This window comes from Dermacentor albipictus, unplaced genomic scaffold (genome assembly GCF_038994185.2).
Source record: "Dermacentor albipictus isolate Rhodes 1998 colony unplaced genomic scaffold, USDA_Dalb.pri_finalv2 scaffold_17, whole genome shotgun sequence".
NCBI lineage: Eukaryota > Metazoa > Arthropoda > Arachnida > Ixodida > Ixodidae > Dermacentor > Dermacentor albipictus.
Window position 1 is genome coordinate 9635247 of NW_027225571.1, and position 18072 is coordinate 9653318.

General features: G+C 49.8%; 1 protein-coding gene across 2 annotated transcripts in view; it reads right to left on the bottom strand.

Moving 5' to 3' along the window:
- The window catches only part of LOC139051977 (uncharacterized), a 118157-nt gene that overhangs the window by 81231 nt on the left and 18854 nt on the right, over positions 1-18072 (bottom strand). For both annotated transcript variants that reach the window (XM_070529040.1, XM_070529039.1), the window contains exons 4-7: positions 15999-16382; positions 6341-6455; positions 5306-5453; positions 4292-4407 (exon numbers count right to left, since the gene is read on the bottom strand). In XM_070529040.1, the coding sequence (XP_070385141.1) occupies positions 4292-4407; positions 5306-5453; positions 6341-6455; positions 15999-16382 (763 nt within the window). The remainder of the gene's footprint in view (positions 1-4291; positions 4408-5305; positions 5454-6340; positions 6456-15998; positions 16383-18072) is intronic.

Genomic DNA, 18072 nt, shown 5'->3' on the forward strand with positions numbered 1-18072 from the left:
CTGCTGGCGTAAGCGATAACACGGTCGTGGCCACGCTGGCGTTGTGCTAGTACTGCTCCAATTCCGTGACCGCTGGCATCAGTACGGACTTCGGTAGGCGCAGAAGGATCGAAATGGGCCAGAACGGGAGGCGTTGTGAGAATGTCGATTAGATGAGAGAATGCAGAGGCCTCGTTATCGCCCCACTGGAAAGGAGAGTCTTTTTTCAAAAGGTCGGTTAGTGGTCGTGCTATGGCGGTGAAATTCCTCACGAAACGGCGGAAGTACGAACAAAGGCCGATGAAGCTGCGCACATCCTTGACACACGTCGGAACAGGGAAGTGCGTAACAGCATGGATCTTGCCTGGGTCCGGTTGCACTCCGTTCGCGTCAACGAGATGTCCAAGGACGGTAATCTGGCGACGGCCGAATTGGCACTTCGATGCGTTGAGTTGCAGACCGGCTCGCCGAAAAACGTCCAGGACTGCTGAGAGGCGCTCGAGGTGCGTAGCGAACGTTGGGGAAAATACGATAACGTCGTCCAAGTAGCACAAGCACGTGGACCATTTGAAACCGCGAAGAAGGGAGTCCATCATGCGTTCAAAAGTGGCAGGAGCGTTACATAGGCCGAACGGCATCACCTTGAATCGATAAAGACCGTCGGGTGTCACAAAGGCAGTCTTCTCGCGGTCGAGATCGTCCACGGCAATCTGCCAATAGCCGGAGCGAAGGTCAATAGAGGAGAAATAGCGAGCACCGTAGAGGCAGTCAAGGGCGTCATCAATCCGAGGTAGGGGGTACACGTCCTTTTTGGTAACCCTGTTAAGGTGCCGATAATCCACGCAAAAGCGCCATGAGCCATCCTTCTTTTTTACCAGCACAACCGGTGACGCCCAAGGACTACATGACGGTTCAATAATGTTCTTGGCAAGCATTTTGCGAACTTCTGCGTGAATAACTTGACGCTCAGCTGGTGACACTCGATACGGGCGGCGATGAATAGGAGGGGCATCGCCGGTATTAATGCGATGTTTGACAGCTGTAGTTTGGGCTAAAGGACGATCGTTAAAGTCAAAAATATCGTGGTAGGAAAACAGAACGCGGTAGAGTTCACGAGCGTGCTCGGAGGGCAAGTCGGGCGCAATCATTTTCTGTAAGTCAGCGATGGAACAATTTGTCGACTGCGATGGTAGAGAAGTATCGGATGAAGTGTCGTCTACTGCAATGGATGCTACTGAGTGATCCTCGAACGAACAAAGCTGGGCCAAAGACATCCCACGTGGCAGCACCTGTGTCATCAAGCCAAAGTTGACCACTGGCAGGCAGACGCAATTCGCCGTAATAGATAAAACTGTATGGGGTACTGTGATCCCGTGTGTAAGGAGGACGTCTTGCATAGGAGCCGCGATGTAGTGACCGTCGGGGACTGGTGGGGATGACACTAGGTCAACGTAGGTCAGTGCCGAAGGTGGCAAGTGAACGAAGTCGGCGGAACTGAGGCGACTGGGGTGTGGTTCAGTAGGATCCAGAACAGGCAGGTCAAGGCGGAGAGTACTGGCGGAACAATCGATGAGAGCAGAATGTGCGGAGAGGAAGTCTAAGCCGAGGATGATGTCGTGGGGACAGTGGGCGATGACTGTGAATAGCACGATTGTTGAGCGATCGGCGAAGGAGACGCGGGCGGTACACATACCAATAACGGGGCCTGTTCCGCCATCGGCGACACGGACAACAGGCGTCGTGGCGGGCGTGATAATTTTCTTGAGCCGGTTACGAAGGTCAGCGCTCATTACGGACAAATGCGCCCCAGTGTCTATGAGAGGAGACACGGAAACACCGTCGACGTGCACGTCAAGAAGGTTCAGATGAGTGGGCAAAGTCAGTAGGGGATTTGGCCGCGTAGGGAGCAATGCAGCGTCACCTCGAGGCGCTGCATCGTCTAGTTTTCCGGCTGGGAGCGGCGCCCGAAGGGAGTCGGCGAATAGGAGCGACGGGGCTGGGGAGAGCGAGATTGTCGTCGTTGGGGCGAAGGCGAACGAGAATAGGGGCGGTTCGTTGCAGGAGAATCAGTGGCGGCATTATCGGAGCGTGCGGCATAGGGACGAGAAGGGCCACCTGAGGGGTGAGAGTAGGCAGTATAAGTAGACCGGATCGGGGAACTCCAGCGACTACGACAGTGCCGAGAAATGTGCCCGATTCGATGGCAGTGGAAACAAATAGGCTTGTCGTCAGCAGTGCGCCACTCAGATGGGTTGCGGAAACGTGGTGGGTAAGAAGATGCGGGACGGGGCGAAATCGAAGAAGCCGGGCGGGTATCAGGGCGATGGGCCGGGCGGGTAGCAGGGCGATGGGCCGAGCAGATGGTGTGAAGACCCATGTTTTCAAACTCCTGGCGGACAACTGCCTGGATCAGTGAGACCGTGACTGCAGATGTGTTGGTGGGACTGGAGTCGAAGGCAGCCGGATAGGCGGCCTCGATCTCACGCCGGACGATCCTGGTAACATCGGCAGTGTTGTTGGGACGAGGAGCGTCGGCACAGGAAGATGTCGCTGGGGTGTTGGGCAGACGGGCAAACTGCTGGTCAATACGTCGGCTTTTGGCGAGTTCCAGGCGGCGGCACTCTTTTATAACAGCATCCACCGTGGCTACGTGGTTGCAAACGAGCAAGTTGAAGGCGTCATCGGCAATGCCTTTGAGGATGTGGGAAACCTTGTCTGACTCAGTCATATGGGTGTCAACTTTGCGGCACAGAGCCAAGACGTCCTGAATGTACGTGACATAGGGCTCTGTTTACGTCTGCACACGGCCGGAAAGCGCCTTCTGCGCGGCAAGTTTTTGACCGTAGGGGTTGCCGAACAAGTCCAGAAGCTGTGTCTTAAGTGAATCCCAACTGGTGAGCTCATCTTCGTGCGTGCGATACCAAACTCGATGTGTGCCACCGAGGTAAAAGACTACGTTGGCGAGCATAATAGTAGGGTCCCACCGGTTATTGCGGCTGACGTGTTCATAGAGGCTGATCCAGTCATCGACGTCTTCCCCATCGTGGCCCGAGAATACGCCAGGATCACGGGTAGCGGGGAGAGTGATGTAGGTCGTCGAAGGGGCAGCAGGTGTCGGAGCCGGCGGAGTCGGGTTGTCGTCGCCGGGAGCCATGAAGGAAGGCTCGACGTACCGGCCACTGCGAAGCTCCGTGACGAGGTACAGGGAACGTCCACCTCCACCAGATATGTTACGTAGGATGACGCAGACGAAAAGCTATGCACAAATATATTTACAAGGAAAATACGCTGCGCTAGGCCAAGAGGCAACAGCCCGCGCTAGCATCTAATCGTCGTCGTCGTCTTCACACTGCTGGCCTTTCGTGATCGCACATATTGTGCCGTAGCAATATTATGCTTCCTTATGTCAGCTGTCTTACGCTTGTTGATTAACTTGGAAAGTTCTGCCAGTTCTATTCTAGCTGTAGAGTTAGAGGCTTTCATACAATGGCGTTTCTTGATCAGAGATTTCGTCTCCTGCGATAGCTTACTGGCATGCTAACGAAGTTACCACCGACTTTTATTGCACGCTCCTTAATGATGCCCATAAGATTGTCGTTCGTATCTTCAACACTAAGGTGCTCTTCCTGAGTTAAAGCCGAATATCTGTTCTGCAGCTTGATCCGGAATTCCTCTATTTTCCCTCTTACCGCTAACTCATTGATCGGCTTCCCGTCGGCTTCTTAGCAGTTTCTGGGAAACAAACTGCCCAATATATAGCCGCTTTCAAGCGGTGCTGCACGCGAGCCTATGAACCGACCTATATCAACACCACTTACACAATGAGCAAATCGAGAACAAGGTGAAAGCAGGAGCCAACGTTTGTCTCTCGCAACGTTGGCTCGTGCTTTTGCCTTGATCTCGTTTTGCTCATCGTCTTGAACTTCCATCTCGCGCCTTCCGCGTGTTTTCCGTGGGTTAACACAACCTAGATAACGCAAGGCCTGTTCACTCCCATCCATGAAGTCATGCTATTGTCCCGACTGCCATAGAATGTAATGGGTATGCTCCCGAGTATGCCGCAATGATTTTGACGTCACCGCTTTTGTCACGCCAGCCTTGGCAGTGGAAATTTCGGGGCCAGTAGCATGACGTCATGGATCGGAGTGAACAGACCGTTTTGGTGTTGCCTATGTACGGCTCTTCCTTTGGCTGTTCCCTTTCCCTCAAGCACGTGCGCTCAGACATGTGGATGGAACACGAAAAGCTCGCACTGAGCCCGCGGGAAGTAGGGGGAGAAGGAGGAAGTGTAGCCTCCGCGTGGACAACTCACGTGAGTCGCAGCGCCACCTCGAACGTCACCGGCGCCTCCTGTTGGCAGTGCTTGAGCAGCTGCTGCTGCACAGTGGCGGGTCCCGCGTCGTCGCGTGCGGCGGGCACTTGCTCACGCTGCGTCGTGAAAAAAAAATTACTTTGAAAGGCATATCTGTTACGGAAAAACCTTTATAAAGAAACTGCGAAAAAACGTTCCTTCGAGCACGAAAAGAAATTCCTTTGCCAGAGGTAGGCCAATATTTGATACTTGTGCCGTGAAAAGCGCTGCACGAATCATGTGTTGACGTATTAGACATAAATTTAATTGATCAGAAAGTTGTATAATAAGCACTACTGATTAACATATTCAAATGAACACGAGCGATACTGGAAGCTCAACTAGGATGTTGCTAAAATAAAGCTTTTCTTATGATCTGCACTAGCTTCGACGAGCGGTATCTGTCCGGCTTGGTCCGCAACAGCTGTTTCCCCCACCCATAGGTCAATTTGGTGTTTATAAGGAGAGCCTAGAAACATTTCGGTTTTGTCTGAAGTAATTGCCAGCTGGCAAGCAAGCGAATGGCGAGTCGCTGACTTGTTGTAGTGCGCCAGAACACAGGCCAACATATATTCGACACTTTTCCTCTACAAATTATCACAATTTGACGAATAAGTTTTGTTACAAGTTACACAGAAAGTGAATCATTTGCACTTGAGGCCTCTGCCACATTACTTCTACCCTAACACGTAACGATGTCCCGTAGATTGATCCAACTTCAAAACGCGCTTTACTAGTATTGCAGACTGCAAGGACCCGGAACAGGAGGTCTCCAGGGGCGTGCAAGCCCACTGCTTTGATGGCGTTCGCAATCGCTTCTGTGCTCCAACAACCCCGCTGTTGACCGCCGTTCGTTCAGTTATCAGCAGATGCAACAACCAATTGCCGCTACAAAAACACTGCCCGCTCACTGGCGCGTGTAGAGTGCGCTCGAAGCACGTGTACAGGTGCGCACAGGCATGCACAGCGACCTACCTGTTCGCGCAGCGGGTCTTGCGCAGCTTGGGAAGTGCAGGAACGACTTCGCGCGCAGAAGCTGGCGATGGCCGACAATGGCGACAGCGCGTCGGACAGCAGGACTCGCTCGCGGCTGGAGCCGACGCCAAAGCGTATTGCGGTACTCCTGCATTGTTTCAACAAAGCGCGAGCACGCGATGTTGCTTCTTCCGATTAGCCCTCCGCGCTCATTGACTAACCGCCAGCGCAGTTTTATATGTTTATATTTAGGCAAGCCGTGGTGAAGGACTCCGGAATAACTTCAACCACCAAGGGTTCTTTTAACGTGCACCCAATGTATGGTACAAGGGTGTTTTAGCAATGCGCGCCCATCGAAATGCGGCCGCCGTGGCCGAGATTCGATTCCGCAAACTCGTGCTTCGCAGCCCAACACCATAGCGACTAAGCAACCACGGCGGGTGTTAGTCCAAAGCACATGGCGGCAACAATTGTTGCCATAATGAAATCAATTGCCTTTTTTTTAATGGAAAGCGCCGATGGTCGAGCTGAGTGTGAACCGTTTGTTGTGGAATAACCCACATGCTAATAAAAGACATACGTCGGGGTGCACGACACCTGTGACGTGATCATAATCTGATAGGAGGGCGTCTAGCGCAAGAGTGGAAGTTATAAGCACTGAAAGAAGGCAACAAGCAAAAGCGATAACATTCACGCAGAGAAATGTAGGGGAGGGGAAAAAGAGGGGGGCAAACTAACTGGGTAGGAACATGTACAAGAATATGAATCGTTACATGTGCCTTCGCGGTCGTTGCAACTCCTATTTTCCCCCCTCCTCGAGCACTTTCGCTCAGATTGTGCTTCTATTCCGGTCATCTGAGCCATAAACGTGTCAATGCGTGCTCTGTCCTGTCGCCCTCTTCCTTCTCCGTTGTGCACACCAAGAAGTACTTTTTTTTATTGTCCAAAGGATGCTTCCCCAACCAGTCACACATTCGTAAACGAACTTTCGTTACTGAGGGTCTGTTTTGCTTTACGCAAAACGAGCAGACCCACCACTCCGCCGCGTCGACGCTCCTTCGTGTGATCGAGCTCTCATCATGACGCCGTGACGCTGGGCTGGGAGCGGCGCTGGGAGGCCCAGTTGGCGGCTGCCCAACGAGATTGGTCCCTGCGAGCCACAAACACATGGCAAAAAAAAGAGAAAAAGTTAACCTTTCGCTCAAATCAGTTGTCACGACTTCGCCACATGCTGAATCCGAGATTCTAAATGCGAACGTGATGCTTAAGTGAGAGAAAGAGTGGTTTTGACGCTTATGTACTCATCTGACAAAAACACCATGGCGTGTCAACATCTCGGACAAAACAATGCTCCACTCTCTTCACAGATTCTTCAATTTGCAGGCTAAGCCTGTAGGATACAGTCTTACAGGCATGCTATCACTGAGAGATAGTTCGCGTGCCAAGTCAGGTTTTACAGCGCAAAAATGCGCGGAATCAGAGGCACTTTTTCGTTCTAGACGCATTTTTCAGTTTTTGGTAATGAGCCAGCAAATTTCTCCCACGGGTAGCGAAGTCAAACTAGCTCTGGATGCGCTAGCCTAACATAAATGTATTAAAGCGACAGCATTCTTTAGCTAATTTGTCCACTCTGAATGGGCGTCGGCCTATTCCGCATAAAAACGGGAGAGGGAAACACGAACGAGAAGAAGAGTAAAGACCGGAGACAGAAAGCGCCGCTGCGGAAGAGAGCAAGGCATCTGATTGGTGGTCGCGCACGCACGTGAAGTCACGCACTAGGGCAGGAAAAGATGAGAGCGCCTTGTCCTAGACCTTCCCCTCGATCGAATGCGGCCGCTTGATGCAAAGTCACTGCAAGAAATTCGCAGTCAGGATCTCAGGGATAGTGGGGGCTGCTAGGGAGTTTCAACTGAGGTGCTGTGATTACCACAATATACGAGAGGGTGCTGATAAGCATTGAGCCTAACCCTGAAAAAATGACGAGGTAGCTTTAAATTTCCTGGTAGACTGGTCAATGTTTTCTCAGTGGTGGAAAAATGAGAGACAACTTTTCAGGTTATCATTAGTTTTCTGGTTCAAAGTGACCATGACAACTTCCAGAAATGTTTATCGCGGAAGAACATGAGACCACAATAAACTGCTGTTTCTTCAAGGCGAAAGTTTGAAGCGGATCCATGATAATGTCACAAATTGTGCGATAGCAGTCCTTCGTATGCTACCGTTAAACGTTGGGTTGCCAAATTTCAGATTAGCCAGTTAGTTATTGAAGATGAGAAACCTAGTGAAACAGCTGTTTCTGCCTGTGCTTGCAAATGTGAAATGCCTCCATGACATGCTACATATCAGGGAATATCCCGTGAGAATTGGTGCCATTAATTACGACGATTTTAAGTTAACGTTGCAGCAAAATGGATCCAGAAAATTTTAACTGAACGAAAGGAAACCTCTGGAGAGATCACTGGCTGTTCAGGAACATTTTCACCAAAATTCACATTTCCTGAACAAACTGATAACTGGTGATGAGACATGGACCTACTGCTATGGTCACGAGACAAACGACCTGTCTAAGATAAGGCACGGTGGTTCCTGCAGGCCAAAGAAGTTCCGTGTGCAAATGTAGCTGTGGAAGCAAACGGCAACAGTTCCTTTTGATAAGAACGTTCTGTCGATGGAATGCTACTAGGGTGCAACCATTATAGCAGAGTATTAGTGGGCTTTATTGACGAAGGGAAAACATCACAGAAAGTTTTCTGACGGTGTCGTCCTGTTGCATGACAATACACCGTCGCACACTACAAGGTGAAACAGTGGGAAAGCTGACCTCTTTAGGCTTTGAAGTGACACCCCAACCACCATTTTTGTGCCGACCTGGCATTTTATCACTAACGACTTTTCCGCAGTCTCAAAAAGCACTTAACGCTCACTCCCACTAGGCCATCCCGACACGCATTTCGGTCTGCCGACTGTCGGTGACAGCGGGTTTGGTTTTCGTGCCAGCGCCTCTGTCGCACCGTACCGACGCCGACAATCGGCTGACGGAGAGTTCAGCGTCGGTACAGTGTGCCAGAGGCGCCGACACAAAGGCAAAAAACCGCTGTCGCCGACAGTCGGCAGGCCGAAATCCGTGTCGGGACGGCCTAGTGGGAGTGAGCCTTAAAGGACAACTCGGGAGTGTTCTGAAGGCAAATTAGGCCGAGAATGAGTTACTCGAGCGGACGGAACGACGTTCCATAATGCGTCCGCATTAGAAGGGTCAAAGTGGGAAAAAGTATGGGAAGCCGGTCACGTGGCGCACGCACACAGACGCGAACACGCTCGCGCTGCTCAATATGCTGGTGCTGCGTAACGCCGGATCGCGTGCCTAGGCGTGATGATCACGCCACATAGCCCACCCCACCATTTACATAATTCTCATACAACAAAAACGTTTCGGAAGAAAACCTAAATATAAACGAGCAATCAATTTTAATCAAGGGTGGGGACGTTAGTTGAGCAGAATTTTTGGCATGCCACTGAAGTATGGGGTATATATATATATATATGGGGTGATAATTTTTATCTTTTCCGGAATTTTTGAATGAATTCTGGTGTTAAATTTACGCGCCAAAACCACGATTTGATTATAACGCACGCCGTAGTGGGGGGGCCGTTTCGCATTTGTCCCCCATCGAAACGCGGCCGTCCGGGCCGGGACTTGATACCGCGACCTCGTGCTTAGCAGCGCAACACCATAGCCACTAAGCTTTCCGGAATTTTCAAACATCGCCTGTGGCAGATAGCACAATTCTTGTCCTTGAGCTGGACTATTGAAAGAGGCGGACACTTCCAGCATAACAAATTAAAACGTTTCACAAAACACAATGTTCATTAATTTATTCCTTAATTGTTTTACGGCACATGGTACAGTTGACGATATGTAGCGCATGGGTTTGCAAGACGTATTCACTTGAAATGAATCTCCAGGATGATACCAGTTTCAAGATATTTCCCCAAGTGAGGGACGAAATACACGGCCGTTCCAGTCCCTTTCGTGCATAAATGCATAAAAGAAAGTTGTTAAATACGTAAGTGGAATAACAGGGCATTCTTATGGGGAGTTCGCATATTTCCAAACGGCAGTAAATTAGCTGGGGTGATAAAATTGGGAAATTTGCAGGCGCAAGTTGCAATCGGCTAGCGCAAGACACGTTAGAATAGCAGCTTGGGCTTGTTGGTTTTCCATCCTGGTGTTAACAGCGCAAAACGTAGACGAGGCACGAGACGAGAGGACGACACCAAAAGCGCTGACTTTCAACAGTTGAAACTCAGCGCTTGTGGTGTCGTCCTCTCGTCTCGTGTCTCGTCTACGTTTTGCGCTGTTAACACCAGGCAAGGCACGTGTATTGGTGAACGCTGGGAGAGTTGCCCGTCCTGCGGTGGGCAAAAAAAAAAAAAGAAAGTGGCTTGGGGTGATCTCCAAAGCGGTGTCATTCTGTAAATTCATACCAAGTGAACGAACGCGCCTTGCAAGCTCACCTGCTACAATTTATAATTTGCAATATGTGCATAAAAGTAACTAAAGAAGTTAATTAGTGGTTTTTTTTCTTAGCTCGATTTGTGGAACTTTCTCGTGCAAGTAATATCCACCTCCCTGAAAAATTCAGGTTCGACGAACTAAAGGTTTGACATGCTACTACAGGTTCAATATGTAACCAGAGATCATCAAAGACGAGAGTACAAGAAAAAGATACAGATAAGCAGATGCATCTACTCGCACAAAAACTCGGGAAGCGCCAGTAGTGAACACCATGAAAGGAACATGGTGGAAAAGGGAGCTTTATGGCGCCGACAAACAAACTGTTATCCACCTCTGTCCTTTTGGCTGCATCACAGCAATGGGTAACATTTTGGTTATTGACGGTTGACAAAATGTCAAAATTCATGGCAAAGTAGGTAAATTTAATGGTTTTTACAATTACAATACCGTCGATATATTCGAATATTTAGCACAATGCACTACAGCCCTGTAAAGGGTGCACGATCGTAGATATATACACGTTGAGGCAAAGCCGCCACACGGCACACTTTTGGCAAAATGAGTTCGCTTGGACTATACTCCAACTCAGTCCTTTCTTGACTCGGGCCGCTTGGGGGCCAAGCTGAAAATCCGCACTATCCATTGTCTCCATAAATTTTCCATGAGTGCGAGCGGAATTTAAAGACTAAACCACCCTTCAACGAAGAGAAACGTCGGAACGCCTTCCAAGAACAAGGCTTTGGCAGGAGGACCCCTCTCTGGGACACAGCAGCGCCTTTCGTGGGCCGCCGCGCGGGCGTCCAAGCTAACCCTCACCTGACATACGACAACCCGCTGCGCCGGCGGATCACCCCCACCCTGGCCTGACAGGAGACTGGGCCCCGCTCCGCCAACGGCCAACACCGGCAGGAGATATGGACCTCGTTGGAGTGGAGGGAGAGACAAACTCCCCTGAAGAATGCAAGCACACGAATGGATGGCGGCACACCCCCGCTGAAGATCTATTACTCGCAACAGTAACAGGTACCAGTAACAAGAAAGCAGCAAACTATGGAAGCAATCGATTTTCGGGTTACGCCGCTTGGGAACATGCAAAAAAAATTGGACGCTCGACGGGAATAGGGCCGGTAAAAATACACAAACCCTACAACAGATCCGTGGGGAACAACGAAACTAGGGCCACCAAAGAACCATTTCCCAGTCAACATGGCCTCACGTAATCGTTAAAACATTTGGCAGTGGAAGTGCACGGGGTACAGTCGCAAACGGAGTAATCTGCAGCATTTCATAAATAATATGGAGGCGCCAGACATCACAACTCTGCGTGAAACGGGGGGGGGGGGGGGAGCAGCCAAACCATTCGGATATAAAACGTATGGTACTGCAAACGAGAAAACGCCTTTCTCAACCCTAGTTAACAGAAATTTACCTCCACTAACACATGATACATGGGTTATAAACGTGGACCACGTCCTAATCGAGATAATCCTTGAAAGACATTATCAGGAGAGCTTATTCGTACTAAATGTTTACAGCAGCCCTAGAAGCAACAATATGAGGCTCCGAGAGTTAATTGGACAAACACTAAGTATAGGCAATCATCTGGCATTGGTAACACTTGCAGACTTTAATGCCCCACACTAATGCTGGGGGTGCACAAACAACACCGCGAAAGGCCGGAATCTATGGCTTGAGGCGCAAAGGGCCCACCTTACCCTATTAACGGACGCACAAACACCCACCAGGATAGGCAATAGTGTCAGCATCGGTACTACGCCGGATTTGATATTTATCAGAAACATGCATGATGCCCATTGGACGGACACCCAGGAAAATCTTAGAACTGACCATTATATGTTTGAAACAGCAATAAACGCCGGACCTCGGCGCAGTAAAGCAACATCCCTCACCATGGTAGAATGGAAGAAACTCGGCAAAAAAACAGAATATACTACTGCACTTGATTGACCCTGAACATGGTAAAATTGTACAAAGGCACAACATCAATAGGCAAACCCACGCATTTGCAGGCACAGAAACAGAATTACTGAAAGAGGCCCAATCACTATACACAAAGCACCTAGCGCAGACTGCGTAACCGCAGTATAGTGGAGAGGAAAACCTCGCATTGGACGTAGCTGTAAAGTAAGCAGAAAGACAGGCGCTGCAGTACCTGCGCCCGAAATCCACTCTGGGCTCTGAAAGCATCAGCAATAAAATGCTACAGAATCTCGATGATCCCTCTGTAAAGGCGATTACGCAATACATGAGCGACTGCCACGAAAATGGCGCTATCGATCAACAGTTAAAAACAACCCGTATAATCATGACCACAAAACAAGGTAAAATGCTAAAGTTAGAAAATCTAAGACCGATATCATTAGCATTGTGAGCGTTACACACAGAGTTGTGTGTAAAGCCACAATAAGAGCATGTTATTGCAGTGTTGCTCGCCTAAGAGAGACTAGTGACGGATGATAAATGATACGGTTAAAAAAGTTTACTTCTTCAAAGTATTTTGAATCAGTTTTAAAAGGAAGCATTGCTTCACCTGACGAAAAGTGGGCGGGGTGACAAGGTTTATGATGCGTAACAATGCGTTTAAAATAAATGTCACAATGAAAATGATGACATTCAAGTAAAATGTGCAAAACACTTAGTTGCTCTCCACATTTCTGACAGGTTGGCGAGTCTCCTCCGATAAAGAAATGCACGAGCGTTGCACGTGTGTGCGTGTGCGTGCGTGTGCGTGTGTGTGCGCGTGAGTGTGCGTGTGTGTGTGCGTGTGTGTGTGCGTGCGTGCGCGTGTGTGCGTGTGCGTGTGTGTGTGTGTGTGTGTGTGTGTGTGTGTGTGCGTGTGCGTGTGCGTAAGTGTGTGTGTCCTATTCGTAATCCACAAAGAGCTACTTCTGATAGCCTAGGAAGCTTCAATGCAGGACTCTTTCGCAGTTGTGATTTTAGTAAGTAATTTTTTCGTATCGCGCTCTCTGCCAGCGGTTTTGGAGCCACTGGCGTACAAATATCTTTGTACCCTGACTTGGAACCTGGTTGACATCGGTCACGGTACATAAAGCAGCTTATGTCGCGTCCTGGTCTGCTAGTTCATTTCCATGCATTTCCTAGCATTTCCTAGTCAGAAAGTTCAGTCAAACTCTCGGCCCAACTTCGGAACATTACATCAGGCATGGTGTGCCGCAGGGTGGAGTGTTGAGCCCCATTCTGTTCAACCTCGTCTTGGTAGGACTAGCGGAGTACCTACCGCGGTCAGTTCACGTCTCAATATACGCCGACGACATTTGCATCTGGGCTTCTGTGGTGACTCGACCTCAGGTACGAGCAAGGCTTCAGCGGGGGGCAACCATGACGGCATCTTATCTACGAGAGCAAGGCCTCAGCCTGTCTACTGAAAAGTGCGCATTGGTTGGCTTTACGCGCAAACAAATGTCATCGTATCCTGTTTCAATTAATGGTCAAGCGGTATCCTATTGCAAGACACATCGCTTTCTGGGTGTAATCATTGACCGCAACCTATCGTGGAGCCCTCACTGCGTCTATCTAAAGAAGAAATTGGTTGCCATTGCTCAGGTCTTTAAATTTCTCTGCGGCAAAAACTGTGGTACACCAGTCCGTTCTATGATGCAGCTCTACAGGGTACTGTTTCTCGGACTCCTACGTTAAAGTCTACCAGTGTTGTCAAATGCATGCAAGACGAACTTTCGCACCTTGGAGAGCATACAAGGTCAAGCCCTACGCACGTGTTTAGGGCTGCCTCGGTGCACGTCAACAGCAGCAACAATTGCCATCGCTGGGGACCATATGATCCAGACACACGTAGTTGTCGACTCTCTCAGAGCGCACATTCGCCATCTGTCAAGGATCCCCGACCATCATTTGACCTCCCTACCAGCCGAACGACCTCAAGCGTTCTTTTCACGAGTGATTAGCGCTCATCAAGAGTGCATACCGTCATCTTTTACACCGGCGACAAAGCTTTCATCTCCCCTGTGGTGCCTACGACAGCCTCAAGTGAATTTTGATATTCCTGGAATTACAAAAAAGTCCAATCATCCATCGCCGGCTCTGAAGCAACTTACGCTCCTATTACTACACCAGACGTATCATGACCGCATACATATATATACCGATGGTTCGACCTCAGTGTCAGCTCAACTGCCGCATTCGTCGTTCCAGCCAAGAAGGTTACAGTTAAATTCAAATTGTCGCACACGACTACATCGACATCGGCAGAACTTGCAGCTCTGCATGCCGCTATAATGTACGTCACCGAAGAGCCCACAGAGAAATGGGTCGTATTTTGTGACTCTAAGGCAGCCCTTCACAGAATCAAGTCTGCATTACGTCACAGAGTATACGAGCAGATGATATCTGACATCAGGGAAGTACACTACCATGCTCTGGAAAGAGGGCACACCATTACATTTCAATGGATTCCTGCTCACTGTGGCATTGTCGGCAATAAGCTAGCAGACAAGGCTGCCCGGTCTGCCCATGAAGATACCCAGACGCGTTCCATACCTTTGGCGAGGTCTGATGCTGCCAGGGAACTTCGCCTATATGCACACAAAAAGTCGCAAGATCTCTGGAGTTCAGGTGCCTTCAACTGCCGATTATATAAACTGGACCCCACGCTACGGCTACAAGTACCATCTAGCCTTTCCCGCGGTGAAGCAACCTTGCTGTACCGCTTGTGGCTGGGAGTAGCATTCACAAACTCATATTCCTTTCGTTTGGGAATGGCCGGGAGCCTGATGTGCGATTCCTGTGGGTGCGAGGAGACCATCGAGCACCTATTGTGTACCTGCCCCCGCTACGATGTACAACGCCTCTCTCTGCAGGAAACTTTACACCGACTAGACTTACGACCTTTCACCGAGTCAAAGATACTCGCACCGTGGCCACACCCGTCACTGGCACGAAAAGCGAATCGTGCATTACTGCAATACTTGAAGTACACCGGTTTAAAAGACCGTTTGTAGTGTCCCTGTGCATAGTGTCCCTCCCACACGTACTCTGTGCTTACTCTCTTCCTTTCTTCTTTCTATTCCCCTTTCCCCCACCGCCAGTGTAGGTTAGCAAACCGGATACTCTTCTGGTTGACCTCCCTGCCTTTCCTGTCCTTGCTTTCTCTCTCAGTCAAACTCACTTGCTAGAACGTGGCCTCAACTCACTATGGCCTTAACTCGAGCATGAGGCGATAGTGAGAAACTGCCCGTCTGCGCAGGTGCGGGCCAGCCTGACAACTTTTTTTTTAAATGAAAGTACGGCACCCAATAAACCTCAGAAGTATCAGTAACCGTTCTAGCGCTCTAAATAATTTAATGTAATATATTCCGTACTACCAGTTTCAATACAGTTTTCCACGAGGTGACCCTGTCGTGATGCCACGACGCAAGAAGTTGTCACGTGGGAGAAAGGCATCGAGACATTTTGATACTCGCTCCGGCTCGCTCATTCTCCTATGCTGCTACATCGGTTCGTTCGGGCCATACAAGTTATTTAAGACTCCAGACAAGTCATTCCACGCAAGAAGTGAGCAGCCTAAACTATGTCCGTGCTCATTTAAAAATCAATCCAAGTGAAGTCAAAAATTACTCCAGAGGACCTTTCACAACAGCGTTTCTCATAACCCCCACCTTGCTAGGGCAAGCGAAAAATTAGTCAATAATCGGACAATCACAATCGATTGGGCTACTTAAGAACAAATGTTGCTGTGAATGGAGTGACAGAGGGAACCGCCCTTCTTGCTGCCAGTGGCAAGAGAGCCGCGGGTTCACGTGGGCTTTCAAGCGGTTTTCTTCTCTAATAACTGTAGTACATACGACGAACGAACGTTATTCTTAACAGAAGAAACAGGGCGCCCTTGAAAAGTACGTGGACCGTACATGACTAACCATAACCGTAAGCACCGTACCGACGCCGACAATCTGCCGACGGCCGGAGGAGAGCTCAGCGTCGGTGAGCCAGCCTACGCAACACAGTAGTGTCACGGTTAAAACATTCCTAAGAACTAAGACGCGTCCAGGCCTCCTTGCGAAAGTATCGTGCCTCTCGAACACTGTCGTCGCGCGTGTCACCGCGTAATCACGCCCGCGTGGGCGCGCTCGGTAGCGCAGCGCCAGAGGGGCACGCACCAACGTGCCTCGGTGAGTCACGCACCTTCCTGCGACTCTGGCACCTGCTTGGTGATGACCAGCACCTCCCCGCGGTCCAGGGCCTCCAACCTGCGGCCCGAGCACTGCGTCCAGGAGGCTCCCGCTGCATTGACGAGCGTCCCGCGCAAGGCGGCCGAGTCGGACCCTCTGAAGTCTCGCAAGGAGAGGAACCCTCGTGGGGCTTTATGCGGGGTGGAGTGCCACACGCGCAGAGGCCCTCTGCATGTTCTCGCCCGCGGCTTCGCGAAGCTGGTAGTCGCCGAGTCGTCCGAAGAGAGACGTAAGGAGGACGGAGTCCGGCCCCGCTCCCAGAGACACAGCGGGTCCTCCACACTGGAGGTCGGCGAAGGAGTGGCGCACAGCGTCCTGCGGACGCTACTCGGACGACCTGGGATCAGAGGACGAATACGATTTCTCACCCATCCTTTTTTCAAACACCCACATTCCTGTATGATAACACGGGAGCGTATGGCTTTTCATATGACAACTATGATGGTAGCGAAGCATGAACAATAGGTGTGTAAGCGGCATACGCTTTTTATCTGTCTCGCGCTCTCCCTGTCTCTCTCTAGGAATCGGTTTATGCTCGAAGCCCGTCTGGTTATTCACACCGCCAGAACAAAAGTGCCTGATTGACTGACTGTTGGAATCGGACACTGCAGCCAGGACTCGCGACCTGACGCTGAGCGGCAAAACGCCACGCTTCACTGAGCCACCGATAAAGTCGCGTCGATCATTCAATTAGTGTCGATGGTCGCGAATTTTCGTTGAACACTCGTCTGCATGCACTACGGAGATACGATTTGCAAGGGAGAGTGCACCGCGTCCGAGAGAGTGACAAACTATACGCGAGCTACGAGCCCTCCGTAGCCAACGCTCCCGTGATTTTTGCCAACTTCAAAAGGCTGTTGGCCACGTGTGCGCCTACGCTTCGCAGCGAAGGAACTCGTGTGTCACCGGGAACACATAAATGCAGGGTACAAGCAAATTTGCTCCTTCTGGAAAATGCGCAATTGTAAGAATCGTCTTCTCTCCGCTCTGAGTTTTACAAGGTGTCCGAGCTATCATGCACAAAGTTTTAAAAAATGGAGCATTCCATGCGGGTGAAATCAACTGGATTTCGTTGGCAGCGACCTGCAGAAGCGCATCTTACATTTATTGTGTTCTTTCTAAAACGTTTGTAACGATTAATTAATGAACGTTTTATATATTATATCTACAGCAGTAAAGTGAACATTAGTTGTTAGAGCGACTTTTAAAACAAATTTCAACTGTTTGCGACACGCTAGCTTTTGAGCGTTGTTTTTTTCTGGGTGGTAAACAAAGCCCGCGAACTTAAAAAAAATACGGTATTTGGGCTGGTGCTCAGACCCACGGCGTGCTTTCTTTAACACGCAGGGAATAACGCCGCCCAAGGTATAGAGTGTTGCAAAAAACTTAAAGTGGGGGTTTCGAAGTCGCTATCACACCTAATGTTGACATAAATGCTGTAGATAGAATCAGTTATTCCTTACAAAATGATTATTATGGAAGAAAAAGAATACATGACGCTTCTACAGGTTGCCGCTAACGACATGCATTTGGTTTCGCCCGCAAAGAAGGCGTCCGCTTTTTCAAGACTTACTGCATGATAGCTGGGATACCTGGGGGAGCGGGGGAAGTATTCTGCAACAGTCCACCTAGTGGACTGTCCATTTCGGCCACTACCGATTGGGTGCAGTTGTACGAACGAGGAGCAGACGAACAGCCCTAGCCAATCGGGAACGGCCCAAATGGACAGTCCGCTAGGTGGACTCTGACAGAATACCTCCCCTGGCATCAAACAGTGATGCTTATTTTCCCCATAATTTAACTTGCATTCGACGGCGCAGGCCAAAATAAAAGCGACAAACGGTTTCACAATGTTCCCACACACCCCTGTATATACGCAGCATACATCCACGAGAGGCTGCCTACACTGCAATGGAAGCAAGAACATGGGACGAAAAAGTTGCCAAACAATTAGGCATATGCATCCCATATTGCACGTTTGTGGCCTTGCTCAGACATCGCACATTCAGAAAGAATGTACGTCGCGT